This window comes from Schistocerca americana, chromosome 1 (genome assembly GCF_021461395.2).
Source record: "Schistocerca americana isolate TAMUIC-IGC-003095 chromosome 1, iqSchAmer2.1, whole genome shotgun sequence".
Classification (NCBI taxonomy): Eukaryota; Metazoa; Arthropoda; class Insecta; order Orthoptera; family Acrididae; genus Schistocerca; species Schistocerca americana.
The window spans coordinates 779,119,394-779,142,512 of record NC_060119.1 but is presented as its reverse complement, the minus strand read 5'-3'; the positions used below and the strand labels follow the sequence as shown (position 1 = coordinate 779,142,512).

Genomic DNA, 23,119 nt, shown 5'->3' with positions numbered 1-23,119 from the left:
TAACTTCATTGACTTCGTGACCATCAATCCTTATGTTAAGTTTCTCACTGTTACCATTTCTACTATTTCTCATTACCTTCGTCTTTCTTCGATTTACTCTCAAACCATACTGTGTACTCATTAGACTGTTCATTCCGTTCAGCAGATCATTTAATTCTTCTTCACTTTCACTCAGGATAGCAATGTCATCAGCGAATCGTATCATTGATATCCTTTCACCTTGTACTTTAATTCCACTCCTGGACCTTTCTTTTATTTCCATCATTGCTTCCTCGATGTACAGATTGAAGAGTAGGGGCGATAGGCTACAGCCTTGTCTTACACCCTTCTTAATACGAGCACTTCGTTCTTGATCGTCCACTCTTATTATTCCCTCTTGGTTGTTGTACATATTGTATATGACCCGTCTCTCTCTATAGCTTACCCCTGCTTTTTTTCAGAATCTCGAACAGCTTGCACCATTTTATATTGTCGAACGCTTTTTCCAGGTCGACAAATCCTATGAAAGTGTCTTGATTTTTCTTTAGCCTTGCTTCCATTATTAGCCGTAACGTGAGAATTGCCTCTCTCGTCCCTTTACTTTTCCTAAAGCCAAACTGATCGTCACCTAGCGCATTCTCAATTTTCTTTTCCATTCTTCTGTTTATTATTCTTGTAAGCAGCTTCGATGCATGAGCTGTTAGCCTGATTGTGCGATAATTCTCGCACTTGTCAGCTCTTGCCGTCTTCCGAATTGTGTGGATGATGCTTTTCCGAAAGTCAGATGGTATGTAGCCAGACTCATATATTCTACACACCAACGTGAATAGTCGTTTTGTTGCCACTTCCCCCAATGATTTTTGAAATTCTGATGGAATGTTATCTACCCCTTCTGCCTTATTTGACCGTAAGTCCTCCAAAGCTCTTTTATATTCCGATTCTAATACTGGATCCCCTATCTCTTCTAAATCGACTCCTGTTTCTTCTTCTATCACATCAGACAAATCTTCACCCTCATAGAGGCTTTCAATGTATTCTTTCCACCTATCTGCTCTCTCCTCTGCATTTAACAGTGGAATTCCCGTTGCACTCTTATTGTTACCACCGTTGCTTTTAATGTCACCAAAGGTTGTTTTGACTTTCCTGTGTGCTGAGTCTGTCCTTCCGACAATCATATCTTTTTCGATGTCTTCACATTTTTCCTGGAGCCATTTCGTCTTAGCTTCCCTGCACTTCCTATTTATTTCATTCCTCAGCGACTTGTATTTCTGTATTCCTGATTTTCCCGGAACATGTTTGTACAGGTACTACACCCCTATAATAAAGACTGCGTGCAAGCAGTGAGACTAACGTATTTGCAGCCCCGCGTTCACTTTTGTCAATGGGTTATCCACCGCAGTGATGAAGCGCCGAACTTCATAGAGTTGCTATCGTTCACGGATGAGGCCTCATTCATCCGTGATGGTGCCGCAACAGCCATGGCAGGAGCGAGGAAAGTCCCCAAGCCACCCACGTCGATGGCCACCAGCAACGATTCTCTGTCAAGGTATGGGCAGGCATTGTAAATGATCACCTAGTAGGACCTTATTTTGGCTGGTCCAAGTTACTAGGTGTTCCTGTGAGACGTGCTGCCATAGTTCTTGGAGACTGAACCCTTTGTTGTCCGCAAAAGTATGTGGTTTCAATACGATGATGCACCAGGCCACTTCGATATCAATATCCGCGTGCTCCTGGACAACATGTAACCTCATCACTGGACTGGAAGGGGAGGTCCTATCCCATGGCCAGCACAACCGCCGGATCACACATCCCTGGACTCTTTCCTCTGTGGTTACATCAAGACGTTGGTCTATTTAACCACCGTAGTAAATGATGAAAACATGTTTACTGGAGTCCAAGCTGCCGTCTCCTAGTACAATAGACGCCAGAGATCTATGAAGGGGGTGCGACAGAATTTATGGTTCAAATGGCTCTGAGCACTATGGGACTCAACTGCTGAGGTCATTAGTCCCCTAGAACTTAGAACTAGTTAAACCTAACTAACCTACGGACATCACAAACATCCATGCCCGAGGCAGGATTCGAACCTGCGACCGCAGCGGTCTTGCGGTTCCAGACTGCAGCGCCTTTAACCGCACGGCCACTTCGGCCGGCCGACAGAATTTATGCCCCGCTCCCATGCGCTCTTCACATTGAACAGTTACTATGAGCTACGTTGTTGCTATGTGGCTTAAGCAGTATGCCCATAATACAACAAATATGAACTTTTGAGCGTCGATTCCCTGTCTCAAATAATCGGTTCTGGATCCACTATCACCTCCTTCGGTTTTACCCAAATGGTTTAACACACTCTGTATACAATGATATACACTGAAGAGCCAAAGAAACTGGTATACCTGCCTAATACCGTGAAGGGCCCCCCTAGCACGCGGAAATGAAGCAACACGACGTGGCATGGACTCGTCTAATGTCTGAAGTAGTGCTGGAGGGAAGTGACACCATGAATTCTGCAGGGATGTCCATAAATCCGTAAGAGTACGAGGGAGTAGAGATCTCTCCTCAACAGCACGTTGCGGCGCATCCCAGATATGTTCATGTCTGGGGAGTTTGGTCGCCAGCGGAAGTGTTTGAACTCACAAGGGTGTTCCTGGGGCCACTCTGTTGCAATTCTGGACGGTGGGATGTCGCATTCTCCCGCTGGAATTTCCCAAGTCCGTCGGAATGCACAATGGACTTGAAAGGATGGGTGATCAGGCAAGATGTTCACGTACATATCACTTGGCAGAGTCGTATCGAGACGTATCAGTGGTCATATATCACTCCAACTGCACATGCCCCACATCATTACAGAGCCTCCACCAGCTTGAACAGTCCCCTGCTGACATGCAGGGTCTATGAATTCATGAGGTTGTCTCCACACCTATACATGTCCATCCGCTCGATACAATTTGAAGCGAGACTCGTCCTACCAGGCAACATGTTTCCAGTCATCAACAGTCGAATGTCGTTAAATGATCGTACGTGGAAATCCCCCCTTCATCTCTACCTCGGAGATGGTGTATCCCATAGCTCGTGCGTCGACTATAACATCACATTCAAACTCACTGAAATCTTGATAACCTGCGATTGTAGCAGCAGTAACCGATGTAACAACTGCACCAGAGACTTGTCTTATGTAGGAGTTGCCAACCGCAGCGTAGTGTTCTGCCCGTCAGCATATCTCTTTCAATATGTATGTCTATACCAGTTTCTTTGGCTTTTTGGACAACATGGTTGTGGAGATGAAGCAGCGATTAGTATGATTAATCAGTGATTCAAAAACAGTCCTAATCGCATTTATTATCATTATACCGCCAACCGGTTTCAACCCCACATAAGGGTCATCTTCTGGGCGTTTACACTGTGAAATTATAGATATCCGTCAGAAAGACTCAATTATAAGACAGCTAAAATTACGTAAATTTAAAATATGTTATCCATTGGTCGACTGCTGGTGGTGTTACTCCTGTCTACATAACTGCAGGAAACTATGCGAGACTAACTCTTCGTATGGGCTTAAATAGCGTGCTGAGATCACGTGAATAGACGGCAACACCCCCAGTTTATTATACGTAATTAATAGTCACCTTGGTTTAACATAAATTTAAGTGACAGTAAATAACAGAAAACGGAACCATTTCATTTAAAAAAAGTTACAATTATAGTGTTAATTATAAAATAGTAACAAACGTTCCGTAGTCAACTCGTAAAATTCGTAAAAGTATATTACACTATGTGCCATTGTGTGTCACAAATTGTTTTACTTTATATTATGGCACATAATGTAATATACTTTTACGAACTTTACGAGTTGACTACGGAACATTTGTTACTATTTTATAATCAACACTATAATTGTAACTCTTTTTAAATGAAATGGTTCCGTTTCCAACAACAACAACATTTATACTTTGCTGTTGGTATACTTTACGGCAGATACGATCACTGCCTGCTTCGGACCATTAACGTATAAACCGACAAGTTACATACCCGTTAAGGCACTTCTTTTCGATGGAATTAACAGAATACCATGTTTGAATGCATACTCGAATGCTTGAATAAATCAGTGACTGATTGGTTGATTGAACGAATGAGTGGGTGAAGGGCGTGCCGTGTGCTGTTGCAGGAGCGAGAGCGGCGAGCCCAAGGTGCAGCGGCTGGCGGCGGGCCCCGCGGCGCCGACGTTCGTGGCCAAGGCCAGGGAGCCGCTGCGGCTGTCGCGCGGCGAGCACGACCCGCGCTTCCCCGACGGCTTCCCCCTCAAGGTGAGGGCCGACGGCGCGTCTAGCTATGTGCGCGCGACTACAGGGTGGCGCACCAAATGTGCTACCATTTTGTTTTTAAACATAAACTTTATTGTCAATACAATCTGAAAGCAACATATACTACAATGAAGAGCCGTCCGTGAAGATTTGTTCTAACTCAGCACATGCTCAATATGTCCACCATTTCGTTTCCTAACTTCCTTCAAACGAACACTGAAGTTAATGATTACCCTACGGCTCATGTCTTCCGTAATTTCACTGCAAGCTTGAAGAATAAATCTCCTGAACTCCATTAAATCGTGTGGACGTTCCGGGAAATTTTTTTTCCTTTAGGTACCCCCAAAGAAAAAAAGTCACATGGATTGAGGTCTGTACCATTGGGGGGCCACTTTTGTCCGTCATTGAAGAGACCTGGAAACCTGAGTGAAATGATCCGCATGTCGAAATGCTCGTGTAAAAACTCCAACACAGTGTTTGCAGTATGTGGCCTTGCTCCATCTTGCATGAACCACTGCGTGTTGAAGGGCAAGGCAGTAGCAAGAAGCTGGGGAATGAAGCTATTGCGAAGCATGCTCAAATAACGCTCGCTGTTCACAGTTTCTTCAAGTACAACCTGTGGATGGTCTTCTTTCAAGGGACCCATCGTGTGTTAAACTGTTGTTGAAAACGCCTCTGAGTCACAACAAGGCTTTTCGTTTCATGAAAAAGTAACACAATTGCCGGTCGTTGCTGTATCGTCAGTCTTCCATTGTCAGCCATTGCTGCTTAATAGTCTCCTAGCGGCAGTATCGTGACTTGCACGTCATTTCGTAATTCATTTGTTTTTCCAAGCTCTACTGATACTGCTCTCCAGCGGGATATCTAATGTGCGTCGTAAATTGTGAAAGAAACAATTGGTAACACATTTCGTGCGCCATCCTGTAGGACAGAGAACGGGGGCAGACATCCGACTGTCCGGCACAACTGTATACGAGGGCAACAGAGGATGTCCTCGGCAGTGTATCGTTTAACTGGGCGACACCAAGTAACGGAAAGCTGGCGATCTGAAGAAAGCAAAATTTCTTCATTTCTTTTACTTTACTCTTAACTTTTTTCTTGTTTTACCCTACACTGTCTCACTCAGACAATTGACTCATTATTTTTATTTAACAGAATTAACTTTCCCCCATCAGAGAGTTCACAACTATCATTTCCTTTCGAAATCCAACGTGAGATCTGCCTCACATAAACAAATGCATGCATCACAACCCGAGTGCTCCAGCGTAGCTCCTTTTAAGATCTCTGTCCATCGCCGTGTTGAAACAGTGACAATGCAGTATAATAGCAGTAAGGTTTTTCCCAACTTGGACCGAACATTCTATAACTGCTGCGTTACCCCCCTGGTAATATTTCGAAAATGGCTGACTCACAAACGCGGCCCATATGCTATGGAGTGTGGGTAATTCAACCCCCACTTTCACCCCAGCCAAACTTCACAAAAATATCCTTACAGCCTGTTAGAAAAATACTGTATTTTAAACACATTTATTCAGCATTTCCTTAACCTTGTTTTTATGGTAAGTAGATTCCGTGCCAAAACCCTCTAGATAATCTGCAAATTATAAGCATATGACTACAACAACCACTGTATTGCACTGAAAGCACTGTCCAGCCACTTATTATTTTATATACGATTATGGTTTTTCGCCTTTGCATGACAAGTCTAATAAGTAAGGTGAATGGTCATAAAATCTGTATGTTAAATAAAACTATTTTCTCATTGTCAATCTATCTTCTGATCAATTTTCTTTCAATTCTGATTTCCCACCATTCGTGTATGTTACTCTTCTACCGAAACACTATCATTTTTCATGATATTAACAACAAATAATGCATCCAAATGTAGCCGTTTTTACTAATTCCATAAAATGAGACAAAGTAACAGATTTAAATGTCAGGCAGTATTGTGTCAGAGCTAAACAGAACTGCCTTTCCTACATTTTATAATTTGGATCCAGGAAATGGATAATAGTGAGAAATTATCAGGTTTGGACGTATAGCCTGTAATTAACGTCATTCTTAATGTCTGAGGACAGTTTGTTGTTAGTGTCTTTTAGTGTCTGGATAAACAAGTGACATACAACTGCCGTGATATTTCAAAATTTTGTAAGAGAATGTGAAAGCTGTAATTCATAACCTCCTCGTAATAATGTGAAAATTATTTACGTTTCTTTTTTTTATTACTCCTCTCTTTTCTTGTATGTTACTTATCCATTAGGTCAACAAATTACTAAACTTTTGGTCCACCCTTGTTTTACTCTTTTCAAACTAACCAAAACTACATAAAACACTGACAGTGAATACGAATTACTGTTATGAGACAACTGCGTATTTTTAAGGTAACATTTAAAAGTTTAAGTTTCATTTTGATAACTGTAAGTGTTTTATAATCATCCACTTAAAAAGCCGAAGAACCTGCTGAACTAAAGAATTATACATAAAAATACATTCTGGTCTCAGGTTGAAACTGAAGTAATATTTTTGCAGCTTTTCATTCTGACTAATTTAGCACACTCATCGACATTCACATAGAACCGCTTTTTAAGTTACTGGAAAACATAAATCTCCAAATTCTGGAATGGTCTCATAATTTTACTTTTCAGACCCTGTAGAAATGTATATGTAAAGGAAATTACTAACAATACAAAAATTAAAAGTTGTGTTCCTTTTATTTATTTGACTTTGTATAATAAAAGTAAACATAACTCCAGAAATACGGAAACAAATTATATAGCTTCGGTAGGTATATGAATTTTTTTAACATTTCTGTTTATATTCATATTTCTTTAGTAATGTTTCAAAATCTTAAACTTGTAAGAACATTTTCCACATTACTCCAATTCCTTTACAGGAAATTTGCAATTATTATTTTAATAATGTGCAATTGTTCCTGTTAAATACTTATATGTGACAGTATACCCATGTAATACTCATTAAATAAAGTCAACAATGTTTCTGTTATTTTCATATAAAGTGTTTTTCTATTTTCAAGTACCTTCTGAAATATTTTATTCCATACCTATTTTATTATAATTTCTTTTCTGATAAAATTACAAATGTAAAATCTATCATCTACATTTCTAAAATTCAACCATGTTCATACTGTACTCTCTAATTATTAAGATTCTCTTTTTATGAATACAGAATAATAAATAGCAGTCCCTCTCTTTACTTTGTATCTATTTTTAAAATCTGTACTTGCAAGAAGATCTCTATTTACAGAATATTATCTTAAATGCCAACATACTTTTAGAGCTATCTTACATTTAAAATATCTTAGAACCTCTTCCAATATTTAATCAGTACTTAACTTTTTTTGCTTACAGTAACACTGAAATTTTTGCTATCACATTTCCTACAGTAATACTTTATATTTCCTATATATTCTCACTATCCTTAATTTTCACCTCTTCATAAAACTTACTTGATTTCATCTTGTCTTTCTATATACAGAAACATATTTTTAAATCCTTATTCCAACACCGTTTTTATTATTTTCATTTTTTAATACAAAATAAAGAAAAATGTAAAGTTGCCAATTGATTTCCTTTATAGATTGCATCTATTTCCTGTGAGAGTCAAGTCAATGAATATTATTTGTGAATTTCATTTAGATAGGAAAAATATGAGTTTCCATTGTTGTGTAATCCACAATGCAAAATGAATGTTATTTATCAGTTTTATCTTTGTTCATAATATTACTGAAACTCCAGTTAGCCTTTCTGTAACCAAACTTCAGCAGTTTTTTCTGGCAATATTTATTAAACTTATCTATTTGTGACCCATTTGTGACAGTCATCAGTTTAAAAAAAGTTTCTTACACTTTGATATCACTTCTTAAAAACTACTTAGTTCTGGAAGATGGTCAAATTTATGAACTTGGGGAATAATGTATTTGAAACTAGTATCTTTTAATAACAGGGACTGTGAGAGATGAATTTTGTTTACTGTGATGTTTCATAAGTTTTGTAAACATCTTCAACCATGAACATCTGTTGTACCTTAAAGAGCTATATTGTTTCATAAAAGCGATAAATGTTTAATTTACCTAGATATTGTGTTTATTCACTATCATAGAATTCAGACATAATATGTTAACTCTCATCATAGAAATTTAATCTACATGTTAAATTATATTCTGTACACTGTTGTCAGGATCTCATTTAATGTTTTCGGATTCATCCATGAGACTTTAAAACTGGTAAACCTTTCTCATTATATTAGTAAATATCACTTATGTAAGTTATTATAGTCATCTATCACCTTTCTTGTACAAAAGATCCTCGTGCCTTCTCATGTTTGTTTGTTCCTATCTTATTAAGACAACATTGATCATCGCTGACACAGGGCTGTAATTTAAGAAATCATCGTTCAGCTCTCAATGAATGATGGAAAATGTGGACATTATCTTTGTGGATAATACTCTACACAATTTCAACATATGTAATACATAAGTATACATTGTAGTGTAATATATAAATAGATATTGGTATGTGTAAACAAAGAAGATATCTCAGTTTTCACGTTGTCTACCATTCGCATTGAAATATTTATTTTACATCAACTGCAACCATTCCTGTTGCATCTCTGAAATATGCTCAAGACCACTACCTGTTGGGCAAGCCATTTATTTTCTTGCACACGGTAATTAATATTTAGAAACACACTGATCCTACACATCTCCAGCTGAAACTATACAGCATCAAAAAATATCTCATTGGCTACATCTCCCATTTCCATTGAGTTGGTTCCAGGGATTTTCCTTGTTTGTAAGATAAATTTCGGAGCTGTAAGTTGCTTTTCACCATATCCTGAAAAATGAACTGAATATAGTAACACTATATATATATGAATGATCCTTCAGTTATCTAAAAGACATTCCTCACATTTCTTTCGCCCACAGTTACGTTTGTCTCTTTTTCCTGCTGTCATCTCAGTTTCATAACAAGATCTGCACTTAATAATTCTTTGCTCGTCATGAATCTGTCACCTCAACAAATTTAACTGCAACAAAAATTGCATCTAAGGTGACCAGTGAAATAATGTATGATCGTACACCAAGCACGTAGATTATATCCAAGCCTAGATTCACCTATCAATTTCTTTTGTTAACCCAATACATGTTTCGTTGAATTAATCTGAGCTTCAATTACGCATATAAAATAGAAATATGCTTATGCACTGTAAATGTTCATTGCAGATTTTTCACATCTTCGGAAATGCCATTTTCGACTACGTTATGATGGTTTGAAAATGGGTCTCGGTCCGAAAGTAGTCATCGAATGAATAAAAAGTAAAATTCAGCGACTTGGACTGGTTTTACTTTCTCCTAAATATCTGTTTGTTGGTTGCTGCCTGACTTTGCTCCTTTAACATTTACAATATGTTCTTGTACTTCTAAAGTACTGTTAATCTTGGGCTTCGAAATAGTGGAGAACATGGACAGCAGGTATTATCTGATATCTATATAGCGTAACACAAAATCTTATTCGTTATTCTATCGCGATGCTATTAAAAAAAATAAAAGCGTGATTGCGCTTATACCAACTAACGAGAACGCTCATTTCCCTGTTAATAGCAAACCTAGCAGAAAATCGGTGTCGCATAATATTCTCTTTTCGTCTCCCAGGGCCAATTACGTTCATGAGATACTTCTGCAGCTCGCTTCTCGACGTGAACAGCCCGCCGCTACCTTAATTTCATGTAAACTGTTATTAGAGCTCATCAACTGCGATTTAGTTTCAAAGTGCATAGTTTGATGTGCAGTAGGTAGGAACACACAGAATGGTGTAAAAGATAAGGCCGTTGGCAATATTAACAGCTACGAGCTCTCTTAGCCCTCCCTACAACTCAGTCTTTTGTTAATTTCTCGGCAAGCAGAAGTGAAACACACAGCCGTCTCGTCCTAGAGCATCATGGGTACCGCAAGAATCAGCTTTTGGGCTTTGCTTTGCCAAGAGAAATTCCGACCGCGTTGTTGAAATTGCTTTGAGAAGTCTTTACACAAGCACAGCTCCCTTACACAACCTCTTTAGCAGCGATATTCGAGAGTTGCGTTTTGGCTTTCATCTCCCTCCTGGCGAGCATCAACTTTCCAATAGAATTACCGCTTGGTTTTCAGTTCTGACACGGGGAAAACGCCAGCGGCAGACATTTATGCAGTGTTATTCACGTGCCGTAGTCCTTAAAACTATAACATGATTGCAAACGTGCTGATTTGTACTGATTACATTTCACAGCGAAACAACAAATCGGACACGCTAATATAGTAACTACTCTGCTATGATAATCAGTTAATGAAACATGATACTCAGGCATTAAACAGTCTCTGCGGCGATCTAATATTAATGAAGCAACATCATTAACCGCAATGTGTGATTTGTCATGTAATACCTCTTGTTGTGAGTGCTTGATGTGTACACTCTGTTTCATTGGTACGACTAACTTCAATTTTATTTTTTGACACTAGGTAACGGAAATGGCATTAAACGTCATTTACTGTCTCGTTTCCACGTATATCGGAAATTTCTGTATTTAAGGAAGAATAATGCGTAACTTGTTTGAAAAGTGTAAAGCGTATCGCCATAGAGACTAATAAAGATATAACAACAGTAATAATATTAAGTACGAAACACTTTCCTGATGACTTGCAAATTTTTTTTTTTTTTTTTTTTTTTTTTTTTTTTTTTTTTTTTTTTTTTTTGCAGAATATCACGAAGTCCTCCCCATTTAATATTATTATATTGTCACGAACCAGCGGAAATGAAGTGATACAAGCAATAATTTTACATTCAGTGCAGAAAGCCATTACGATATCCCTGAAGCGCTTATTGCCACATAGAAAAGACACTGGTTTGAAACTGAAGGACAAAAATCTGCTTGTTCATTGCTGATGCAGGCATTGTTAACTTTGCTCCTATAATAGATACAACATCTGCATATAATTCCGTAGTAATGTTAATGTTGGCCTTTGGATTGGTGGAGTATATGGACAGCAGGTTTCATTTGAAATCTACATCGTGTTATACAAGATCTTATTCGTTATTGTAACGCAATGATATTAACAAAAAAAGTAAAGCATAAACTAGGCTCTACATTCCTAGTTTATGCTCTACTTATGTTGTGCAATCACTTTTTTGTTAATATCATTGCGTTAATACATTATTTGTTTCAATTAAATGGCTGATTCAGGAACCCAAGTATCTTTTTAGTGCAATCAACGTTATTAATACTCGCATTGCTACTACTCCAACTTCATAAACTTCATACTTTTCCAAAACTTGTGTTGACTCCTCATAGCGATGTTAGTAAACTTAGTACTCACAACTTTTCAATTAGGGTTGGAGTCCACTCAGTAGTTGCATATCAAAGCTTAATCATTGCACTACTAACCACGGTCGTCGGACCTTTTATCTGCTGAAGGAAGTCACGAATTTTCCATCGACCTACGTATAAGGTTTAGCTTTGTTTTTATTTTGGTTATCACAACAAGCAAAGCTTCCGTCACCAATAATATACGCTACTATACTAAATAGTTTTCAAAATGCTCTGCCTGACAAAAAAATGAAGCACGTGGGAGAAAAGCAGAAAACGAAATTAAACTTAAAAGGGAATTTCAGGTTACTGAAGTGATTACACAGCCGAGTCAAATTTACAAAGTACGTGTCACTATAATCCCAATTATCAGTATAACATCGTACACTCTGGCATGTGCTGATCCGGTTGATTGGCATGCAGCCGTTATATCGCCTTTTGCGGCAGTCTGGCCCACAAGCGTTGTAACCGGTCCTTGGTATCCCTGGTACTGGCGCTGGGTCTGAATAGACATCCGAGCTGGTCTGATGCACGTTCTATCGGGGACAGATCCGGGGTCTTGCTAGCCACGGGAGTACTTCAGCACCACTCAGACAGTTAAGAGAGTCTCGTGTCCTGTGTGAAAGAGCATTGTCCTCGTGAAAAATGACACCACGATACTGACATATTACAAGTAACAGATGAGGACGCAGAAGGTCCGTGACGTACTACGGTGTTCTCAGAGTTCGCTGTATCACTACCAGCAGTGACCGGATGTCATACCCGATGGCTTCCCCACCACCACCCAGGGAGTAACACCGCTGTGCCTATTTAAAATACTGGAAGAAAGGGGCCTCACCCCATAACACTACCATACTTGCCGACAATGATCATCCACGGTAGTTCGGAACCGTCAGTCATCGCTGAACGCAATACAGCGCCATCCATCAGCTCTCCATGCTTCCCGGTTACACCACCACTCCTCACGCAGCCGTTTGTGTTGTAGTGGTAGCAGCAGCCGACGCATAGTACGCTAATTCCCTAGCTTTTGGGAAATTTGTGGTAAGGTCTTATGGGACCAAACTGCTGAGGTCATCGGTCCCTAAGCTTACGCACTGCTTAATCTAACTTCAACTAACTTACGCTAGGTACAACATACTCACCCATGCCCGAGGAAGGACTCAGACCTCCAACGGGGGTTGCCACGCGGACCGTGACAAGGCGCCTAGACCGCACGGCTAACCCGCGAAGCTCATTCCCTAGTCTGGCTGCTGTTAGTCTCCGGTCAATGTTGCGGGACAACACAAAATGTTACCAAGAGGTCATTACTTCTTCTCGGAGGGCAGGTGCAGATGCGAAGGCGATACCATGCGCTTGGTGCACAATACGACGATCGTCGCTTGTGGTGGGCAGGCATGGCTGACCGGAGCCTTGACGATGAACGTGCCTGTCCTCACGTTCCCAAGCAGCCAACATCAGGCCACTGTCACTTCCGAATGCTCCAGAAATATGTATATTGCGCGATTTGACCAGATGGCCAAATGGAGACCCCCAAAGGGGCCCTTTTCACACTCTGTCAGGTGTTAATATCGCTGTCTCACAGGAGTACGCGGCATCTCCGTGCCCATCACGTGGGTCACTCAGCATCTGGCGTTGTTCACGCCCCTTATATACCCTATCAAGCCTGGTAACAACTCTAAAACCCAATAAGTTTACTGCAATCTGCTGCCCGTTCTATCTGTCACAGAGAACTGAAACTCTAATCATTTACGTACACGCCGGCAACGTGCTCACGTACGAAGTTACATTAACATCGGACAATTTCTTCTGGGTGCTTCACATTTTTTGCCACGCATTGTGCTAACTCTTTGTTAGGTGAAGTGCTATGACCCAGTTTGAAGTGTTCAGATAAATATAATTCAAAGAAATCGTTTTAGGATAACAGTAGACAATTTTCTTCCTGATGTAATTATGTATCGTCAGTTGAAACGGCAGTCTGATTTTAACTCTTCGCTAAAAACTTAAAAAACAGCAGGCAATTATACTGTTGATTACTTGGATGCGCATTTCACAGGAGACAGGTTATATTCCTCTCGATATTCTGTCTTGAAATCTTTCTTCTCACGAACATTTCTGTTCCACATTCATTCCTATTTCATGCTTGAAACTTTCGGGGCTGATGAAGAAGAGAGGAGATGTATCACTTAGAAATTGCGAACTGAAACTTAGTATGAGAACCGAAAACAGAACGATGAAATAACCTTGACCAAATATGGAATTATAGAACTAAATAGGTACTTACCTTCACTAAAGAATTATACATTTTTGGAAAGTTAGTCCGCAATTTTCACAATTATGGCGTAAGAATTGGTTTCCGCGCTTCGAGTATGTTAACTGCAACTTCAGGATTATATACGTAAAGTTGCGTCCATATTTGTTTAGTAAAGAGACAGTGCTGATTGTCAGTCTAACGTGCAAATGTTTTGCTACGCGAGTTAGGGTAGATATAAACTTCACTGATAGCAACAAACTTCCCTTCAACGTTCAGCTACTCCCAAAAGTTTTTGTATAAGTGGTAGATGCAAATTAATGTATGGACACCGAGAGACTGAAAATATCAGTGTTGCATTCTAAAAAAAACGCGTTTTCTTGTATTTTTTTAAAGTTTAACTGGTTGGTTTTTATAAAGTAATTTTGTTTAATGACGCTGGAAGATTAGTTAGTATTGATGATATATTTCTTGTATTTATATACTAACTGTCATTTATTTTCTCATTTCTTACCATTGTTAATATGTCATAATGTAATAGTTTTATTCGCAGTTATCCGTAATGCTGCTCATTTTTTAAGCTTTTGTTTGAAAATAAATATTAGAAGTTTAGTCCATACGGGTAATGATGGTAACTTTTATGTTCTAACTATTCCATGGGTCTTGATTTCTTCTCTATGTCTGGCCGCTCTCCTGCTCTGTTGAACAATTCTTGATGTTAGGGTAACTCTTAACTATAGTCCACAAGACTCGTTATCTTTGCTACCAAGAGCGAATGTTTACAGTAAGCCATAATAACAGCAGGGCGCGCCACACATTTCATGTGCAGCTGATCAAGTCCTGATGAAAGCTCAACGCGAGCATGTTCTGCCTCTTCCAAGGAGGGAGCTTGTGCGGTTCGTAATCCATCTCGCATTTTTGTCGTGGTACCACGTTCCCTGCTTCTCTTAGCCCCTGGAACAGACTTGAACGTTGTACGTCTCGTAATACTCTGCATCGATAGCTGGCTAAGGACAATCTTTCATCTTCGTTAGCGTTTGAACATTTTTTGTCTTCTTGCGTCACGAGCATTTTGACTATTTTGATGCGGACCGCACGTTCCAACCTCTTCGTCTCGGAGTAGCACTTGCAACCAACGTCTTTAGTTATTTATTGGCTGTATTCCTCTACAGTTTTTACCATTCACAGCTCCCTCTGGTGTCATAGAACATCCCTTATGTCTCAAAACCGGGCTACCATCCTGACCCTTCTTCTTGTCAGAATTTTCCTTACGTTCCCTTCTTCGCCGAGTCTGTGGAGAACATCTTCATTTCTACCTTAACAGTCCACCAAATTTTCGACATTCTTCTGTAGCACCACGTCTCAAACGCTTCGATGTTTCTTTGTTCCGGTTTTCCCACAGTCTATGATTCGTTACGATACAATGCTGTGCTCCAAACGTACATTACCTGAAATCTCTTCCTCAAATTAAGGCCTATATTTGATACCAGAAGACTTCTCTTGTTCAGGAATGCCCTTTTTGCATGTTTTACCCTGTTTTTATGTCCTGCTTGCTTCGTTCGTTATGGGTTATTTTGCACGAAGGTAGCAGAATTACTTGACTTCGTCGACTTCATGATCGTCAATTTTGATGTTAAGTTTCTCTTCATTCTCATTCAGTTACTTGTCATTACTTTCGTCCTTCTTCGGTTTACTCTCTGTCCATATTCTGTTATCATTAAACTGAGGAATCCTTTCAACAGATTCTGTAATTCTTCTTCACTTTCACTGAGGATAGCAATATCATTTGAAAATCTTATCATTGATATATTTTAGCCTCGAATTATAATGTCAATCTTGAACCTTCCTTTTATTTTCGTCATTATTTCTTCAATTTTCAGGTTGAAGAGTAAGGGCGAAAGACTTCATCCTTGTCTTACACCCTTTCGAATCCTAGCACTTTGTCTTTCGTCTTTCACTCTTATATTTCCTCTTGATTTTTGTATATGTTGTGCATTATCCGTCTTTCCTCATAGTTAACTTCTATTTTTCTCAGATTTCCGAACATGTTGCACCATTTTACACTGTCGAATGCTTATTCCACGTCGAAAAACTCTATTAACGGTCCTGAATTGTCTACAGTCTTGCCTTCAATGTCAAGCGCAACGTCACAGCTACCTGCTGGTGCCTTTATCGTTCCTAAAGCCAAAATGGTCTTCATCTAACAAATCCTCAATCTTTTTTTTTCCATTCGTCAGTATATTATTATTGTCACTAACTTGGATGCATGAGCTGTTAAGCTTATTGTCCAGTAGTTCTCGTACTTATCAGCTGGTCTTGTCCTCGGAATTGTTTACATGATGCGTGTCCCCGGTGACATAGATTCTATACATCAATTTGTATAGTCGTTTAGTTGCCACTTTCCCCAGTGATTTTAGTAATTCCAATGAAAAGTTAACCATCCCTTCTGCCTTATTTGATCTTAAGTCTTCCAAAGCTCCTTTAAATTATGGCATTAATACTGGTTTCACTATCTCTTCCATATCGACTCTAACTTTTTTCATGTATCAGGTCGTCAAACAATTCCTCCTCTTCACACAGGCCTCCAGTTCACTCTTTCCACTTATCTACTCTCTTCTCCGCCTTTAACAGTGGAATTCCCATTGTACTCCTAATGTGGCCACCCTTACTTTTAATTTCACCGAATATTGTTCTGAATTTTCTAAGTGCTAAGTCAGTTCTTCCGACGATCATTCCTTTTACTATTTCTTCACATTTTTCCTGCACCTGTTTCGCCTTAGTTTCCCAGAAATTCCTATTCATTTCATTCCTAAGTGATTTATGTAAACTTCCTTCTTTCGTCGGTCAACTGATTTCTCCTGTTACCCAAGAGTTGTTCGCAGTTACTTTCTTTGTACCTGTGTTTGTCTTTCACATATCAGTGATTGTGTGAGATCTCCACTTCTCTTCAACTGAACTGCCTATTGTGATATTACTTATCGCAGTATCCACATCTTTAGGGAACATGAAACGCGTCTTATCCTTCTTCAGTACTTCAGCATCCCATTCTCTTCCACATTGATTCTTCCTTACGATTTCCTTATATTTCAATCTACTCATTACCATCATTAAATTGGAATCTGCCCCTGGTTACACAATCCAATAAGTGATTTCTAAGTTTCTTTCTAATCGTAATGTATTCCAGCTGGAATCATCTCGTGTCTCTGGGACTTTTATATGTATACCGCCTCTTCTTGTGGTTCTTGAAGAAAGTATTCGCTATTACTAGCTGAAGATAATGACAGAACGCAATTAGTCTTTCTCCTCCCTCATTCCTACTACTAATCCCATGTTCTACCGTAACCCTTTCTTCTGTTCCTTCCTCTATAATATTAGTATTCCAATCCCCTTGATTATTATACTTTCATCTCCATTTGCATACTGAATTACCCGATCAGTATCGTCATATACTTTATCTATATCTTTATCTTTTGCTTGCGACATCTGAATGCATTCCTGAACTATTGTTGTCAGCGTTGGTCTGATGTTATACTATTCTCTGCTCGTTTTTGCGTTACCTTATACTGGTCGTACCACAAACCCTTGTCTTCTTTCCATTTAACTTCAATGACCCCCCACTATACCTAGACTGAGCCTTTGCATTTCCCTTTTCAGATTTCCTACCTTCCTTACCACTATCAAACTTCTGACTATCCACGCACCGGCTTGTAGAATGTTACCCTTTTGTTCGGTATTGCATCTATTTCTCATTGTAAACTCCCCCTTTGCATTCCCCTTCAGAATATCGGAACAGGGAACTAGTCCGGAAACTTTTGTCACTAGAGAGATGGTCATGATACTTTTTTCAAATATAGGCCACATGTCCTGTGGATACACATTATGTGTATTTAATGCAGTGATTTCCATTGCCTTCTGCATACCAAAGCCGTTGACCATTGCTGATTCTTCCGCCTTTTTGGGGCAGTTTACACCCCAAGGACAAGAGAATGCCCTGAATCTCTGTGCGCTGCTCCGCCCTCTATAATAAGGCCGTTAACAGTACGAGGACGACTTCTACGCCAGAAACCTTCGACCGCCATTACTAACGAATTTATTGAAGATTTAGCAGTGGTTGGTTCAAATCCATGACTCATTATAGTTTACTAGTGAAAGAGATTACCCCTAGACCACGGTCCGAATTTACTTGTCATTAACGAAACTCTTCTCTGGCCATTCTGCAACCAACTATAGCACCAACTCACTAGGGAGGGCCAACTGTGCACTTCAAGTTCCAAATACAGACTAAAGTATTATGAACCCATGAACCTTTATCTCCAGACGGATGTTACCATGTACATTATCATGTCATTTCCAGTACATCATTGGAATTATCTGTCCCTACCCATAATAATGTCCCTCCATGTTGGTCGTGTTTGATTACTGTACAATGTTAGCAACAATATTCGTAATAAATACGTTTACTACATCGTGTGGACAACGACTAGAGGTTCTCGTATTTCACTCACAGAGTTACCCTACAGAACATTTGGATTCGTAACTCAGGACTCAGTCCTTTCTAGGCATGAGTTCCTATCCTCGCAGTGATACACATATCCCTGTGTGCCGTCATCTCGGAACCATTGTGCGTAGCGTTAAGTGAGGACAACCTGGAGTACCCTGTAATTGTTCGGCGTGGGCTGTCTGTCAACAAAGAAGAGGTGGTCGAAGTAATTACGAATGATAATGATATTATCAGGAGGAGCGGGATGTTGTTGTTGTTGTCTTCAGTCCTGAGACTGGTTTGATGCAGCTCTCCACGCTACTCTATCCTGGAGCGGGATATTGCTGAAAAAGGCCTGTCATTACGAAATGGAATGAAATTTTAGTGATCCATCATCTCCAAGTCGGGGTCTAAATTCATTGTAGTGCTCAAGTTACAGGACCCATTTATATGGCGTGAACACGAACGGTGTCGAGACTGAACAGTACTAAATGTAGTACGCATAGCACTAATTCATCAAATATACAGTGCATGTTACAGAGTGTCTAACTATGAAACTGCATCATGCACGCGATTTCGGTCGTCGTGAAAACTAGGAAACAACGCGATGACTAATACCATCATATTGCTTTTTCGAGTCACCATCCACTTCACCTAATTGCAGGCGTTTAGTGCAACTATAACGCGGATTGTATCGAATGGAAAACTTTTACTTTTTATTCTTTGTTGTGTTGCAAGCCGTAGAGAACACGGTATATAATTCCAGATAAGGAATGGTAATGATTATTAAATATGTCATATTTATTTATCTCATGTTTCTCAGATTATTAGACGTTTGCTATGTCCGGTACGTTACAATATTCCGATTCTCACTTCTTCGTGACGAAGCTGATGTTTATGTTATCCAATCCTTTTACAATACACCACGGCTCTTGTTATGTAAATGAAGTAATAGCAGTAAAGGGAAAATATAAATCGTCTGTTTTTGCCGCATAATTCTTCCATTAATACACCGTAAGCACTCCAATTTTTTTCTATGCAACCACCAGTATATGAACTGGTGTTAGTCATTACTCCTCCCTCAGATCTCGAGAGAGCGCCGCTTATTCAAAGGCCATTAGATTGTGATTATGACTTTTCTTTTCCTTTGATGTGTCTTCTTTTGATCATTTAGCCTTATTAGTGGGAAAGGTCTTTACGCCAGAAGCTTCTACTAACCGCTGTAAAAACGTACCGTAAATGAACATCGCGAGAGAAAAAGCGTGTACTGCTACTACAAGTAGAAGTGATGTGGACAGCTGAGTAGCAATATTTCATGCTGCTGCTCTGCAGAAGCGAACCTATAGTGACTCACTGATGGCTGGCGAAATTAGCCAAACAGAGAACGGTAATACATAGTGTCCATAAAAGAATGTCCCAATTTCAGTGGTATATTATAACAGTTTAATTTCTTACAAATCTCAAATACGTTCTGTTTTAGTTATACAGCACACATCTAACCTAAATCCAATTCGTCTCACATAACGTTAAAAAATCTGGAGCAATCGAAGCAATAGTCTCCTCAGTTCTGTCTCTCAAATCTGGCAGATCGCTAGGAAGTGGCGCAACGTAGGTGCTGTCCTTCAGAAAGCCCCAAAGGAAAGAGTCACATAGTGTAATGTCACGTGAACGTGGAGGCCAGCGAAAAAGAGCTGTGTCGTATTGAGCATTACGACCAATCGAACAATCAGGGACTCCGACGTTCAACCACTCTCGTATGAGGAAATGCCAGTGGTGTAGGACTCCTCCTTGTTGGTAGATACAGTTTTCAGGTTCACTTTCTATTTGCGGAAAGAGACATTCTTGCAACATATGAAGATAATCCTCCCATGTTACGGCTGCTTCAGCGAAAAAAATGGCCTGTACACTTGACGTTGAGACACAGTGCAGGAAACGTTTAACATCTGGGAATCTCTTTGACATTACGTAAGTTGATGAGGGTGTTCTGATACATTGTGGACATCTATATTCTCACTTAACTCAAAAGTTGCCTCAAGAATAAAGTCATATTTCGGCTGCAACATTTCATTTGTGAAGTTATAAAGGACACCATAATCATCTGGCTTTAAAGCATGGACTAACTGTAACCGAGATGGACGCATGTGTAAACGTTATCTTGAAACCTTCCACACTATTGTCTTTGGCGATTGAAGCTGAAGACTTGTTTTCCGAAATGTTTCTTAGGACTACGAAGGTAAGATGAACTGATATGGTCAGCATCCTCTTCAGACACCTCTGGTCATCCCGTGCTTCTCCCTTTACAGACCCATCCGGTCGTGTCGAATTGACTGTACATTTGGTATCCGTTTTTGGCATACGGGATCACAATTAAACTTTAAACGAAACGTACACTGAATTGAAGTTACACATTCACTCATAGCAAACTGTAGAATTAAAGACGCTTTAAACTCAGCTGTCGCCATTTGGCTTATGTGGCCGCTGCAGGCGGGGAAACTACGAAGCAGTCTCGTGCATGAGCTTACCTAAAACTGTTTGAATTACTCAATAATTACGATCTTGAACTAACATTCTACAAGACTGACAGTTGACTCTGTTAAAATTTATAACTGGTACGTTCTTTTATGGACACCCTGTATTAGTTAGTTAGGTAATTATTTGATAGCTACTCCCTGATTTCGAATTCACTCGAGGTATTCCTCAACGATGATGAATTTTTTACATTTTTGGTGTAATTTCAGTAAAAAATTTTGAATACATCGACAAGGGACGCAAAAATGTCAGAAAGCATGTATGTCGTCCATAACCTATTCGGTGCCACAATGGTTAAGACAATGAATCCCCAATCAGAGAAGCAGTACTCAATTACCCATCCGGTCATCCACGTTTAAGCTTCTTGTGGTTTCACTAGCTCGCTTAATTTCGGAAGTTTTTCTTTCAAAAGGACATGGATAATAATTTTCCTTACACTCCTCTAAACCGCCTGAAATGCTTCACTGACGTTGAGCAATTGGCACAGTATGGAGTAAGTAATTTCGAAATAAGAAAGTAGCTAATTGTAGCATGGTATCCAAGGTTTCACAGCTTGACAAAAACATGTCCTCGTGGAATGCTGCCAGTTTTTCAGAAATCTATAAAATGAAACAAAAGATTTAGCAATTTAACCATTTCCATTCAGAGTTACATGGTAGCCGATATTGTGATATAATTTCATTCAACATGCCGCTCTTTTCACAAATCCGAGATTGACAGCGGTCAATCGATATATTTCAAATAGATTACTTTGGATGAAACCGGTTTTGTTCTTCATAACCTAAATTTTACGTAACAGAAGTTGTTTTGCTGTAACAATGTACATAGTAACAAGCACTACATAGAATTACTCGAAATTGTCCTTTCATTCCGATGTGCACCTTTTTGCTTAGATTCACTTTATCCAGTATCGTCGAGTGGTTCAAGTTTTCATGGTTGCTTTGTCTGTTACAAGTTATCCCGAGCTTTACCAACGTGTGTTGAAAGTCATTACCACCTCTTATTATCAAAGGTATGTCAGATTTTATGGGGAGAAGCTTCCACTAACTAAACCACAAATTTTGATTTGAGAACAGTACTCATTTTAATTTTGACACTTTTTTAGAAAAGTCTGTTGAAGCATATGGTGCATTTAAATCGAAGACGGAGGCCAAAATACCTAACTGTGATAACTAATTCTACTTAACTCCTAGTATCACTGGGGCAATATAACCCCACAAGTACATTGGAAATATATACCTCCCTTTTTTTGAAAGCTATTATTTTCAAAATATATGACTCTCTCCCTCTGAGTCAATTGTATCCAGTGATGTTTTATTCTTCTTTATTTTACAGTCCATTAAAATTTATTGATGGTTTTTTGCAGCTGAGTACCACTGGGTCCCATATTACCTCAATCTAAATTTCTGATAGTTTCTTGAATGATACATTTATGAAAACAGAATGGTGACTGTTAGGTTGAACAGCTGTAATGTATGTGTTTAAGTTAGTTCATTAAAATACTGACAATATACCCTGTGTAAATTACATGGGGTTATTTAACCTCAGTGGTACTCAGTGAAATAAAATTCCTGGTGTAGGAGGTTTGAAAGTGGGTTTTTTATTTATGTCAATAACTTTCGCAATATTTTGGCTATACAAAATAAGATTTCGGTGTCTAATGCTCTTATCAAACAGAATCATCTGATATACACCACGATAACATTTGTTTGATTTTTATTTTTATATTTTTCTAGTGCATTTTTTATGTGTGGTATTAACCCTATTATCATTTTTCAACCTGGAAGACTCAATGTATTATAAATACGGTTTTCATGCGATCAGAACCGGCAGTTTGTGAATGATGAATAATGTAGTTTAGAGTCACTGAATTATCCGTAAAATTAGCCATCACTATAACTTAAGTTTACACGATACTAAATTTAATTTGTAAGACACGTCGTAAACCTGACGAAATGACGTCACTAGCCACTAGAATAGATACAGTAGCCTCAACTGAGTGGGGCATTTGAGCAGATATAGTGGCAGTCTTGAGACATTACCGTTGTGTGTAGACGGCTACAGGTGTGCTTATGTTTTCTAGATGACTCTATACTGATTTTTCACAGCGAGATATTTCATTGCAACAATCTAGTGCTACCGTTTTTGTCTAGAACGATAAAATACAAACATTATTTGAACTTTTTTATTAGTTATTTATAAAGTTAAAGAACACCTCAGCCAACA

The 23,119-nt window shown here is 39.1% G+C and overlaps 1 protein-coding gene across 1 annotated transcript in view; it reads left to right on the top strand.

Annotated features, from left to right (window-relative positions):
- The window catches only part of LOC124594174 (probable 3',5'-cyclic phosphodiesterase pde-5), a 277,725-nt gene that overhangs the window by 69,936 nt on the left and 184,670 nt on the right, over positions 1-23,119 (top strand). Inside the window, exon 5 of the mRNA XM_047132534.1 lies at positions 4,145-4,283. Within this exon, the coding sequence (XP_046988490.1) occupies positions 4,145-4,283 (139 nt within the window). The remainder of the gene's footprint in view (positions 1-4,144; positions 4,284-23,119) is intronic.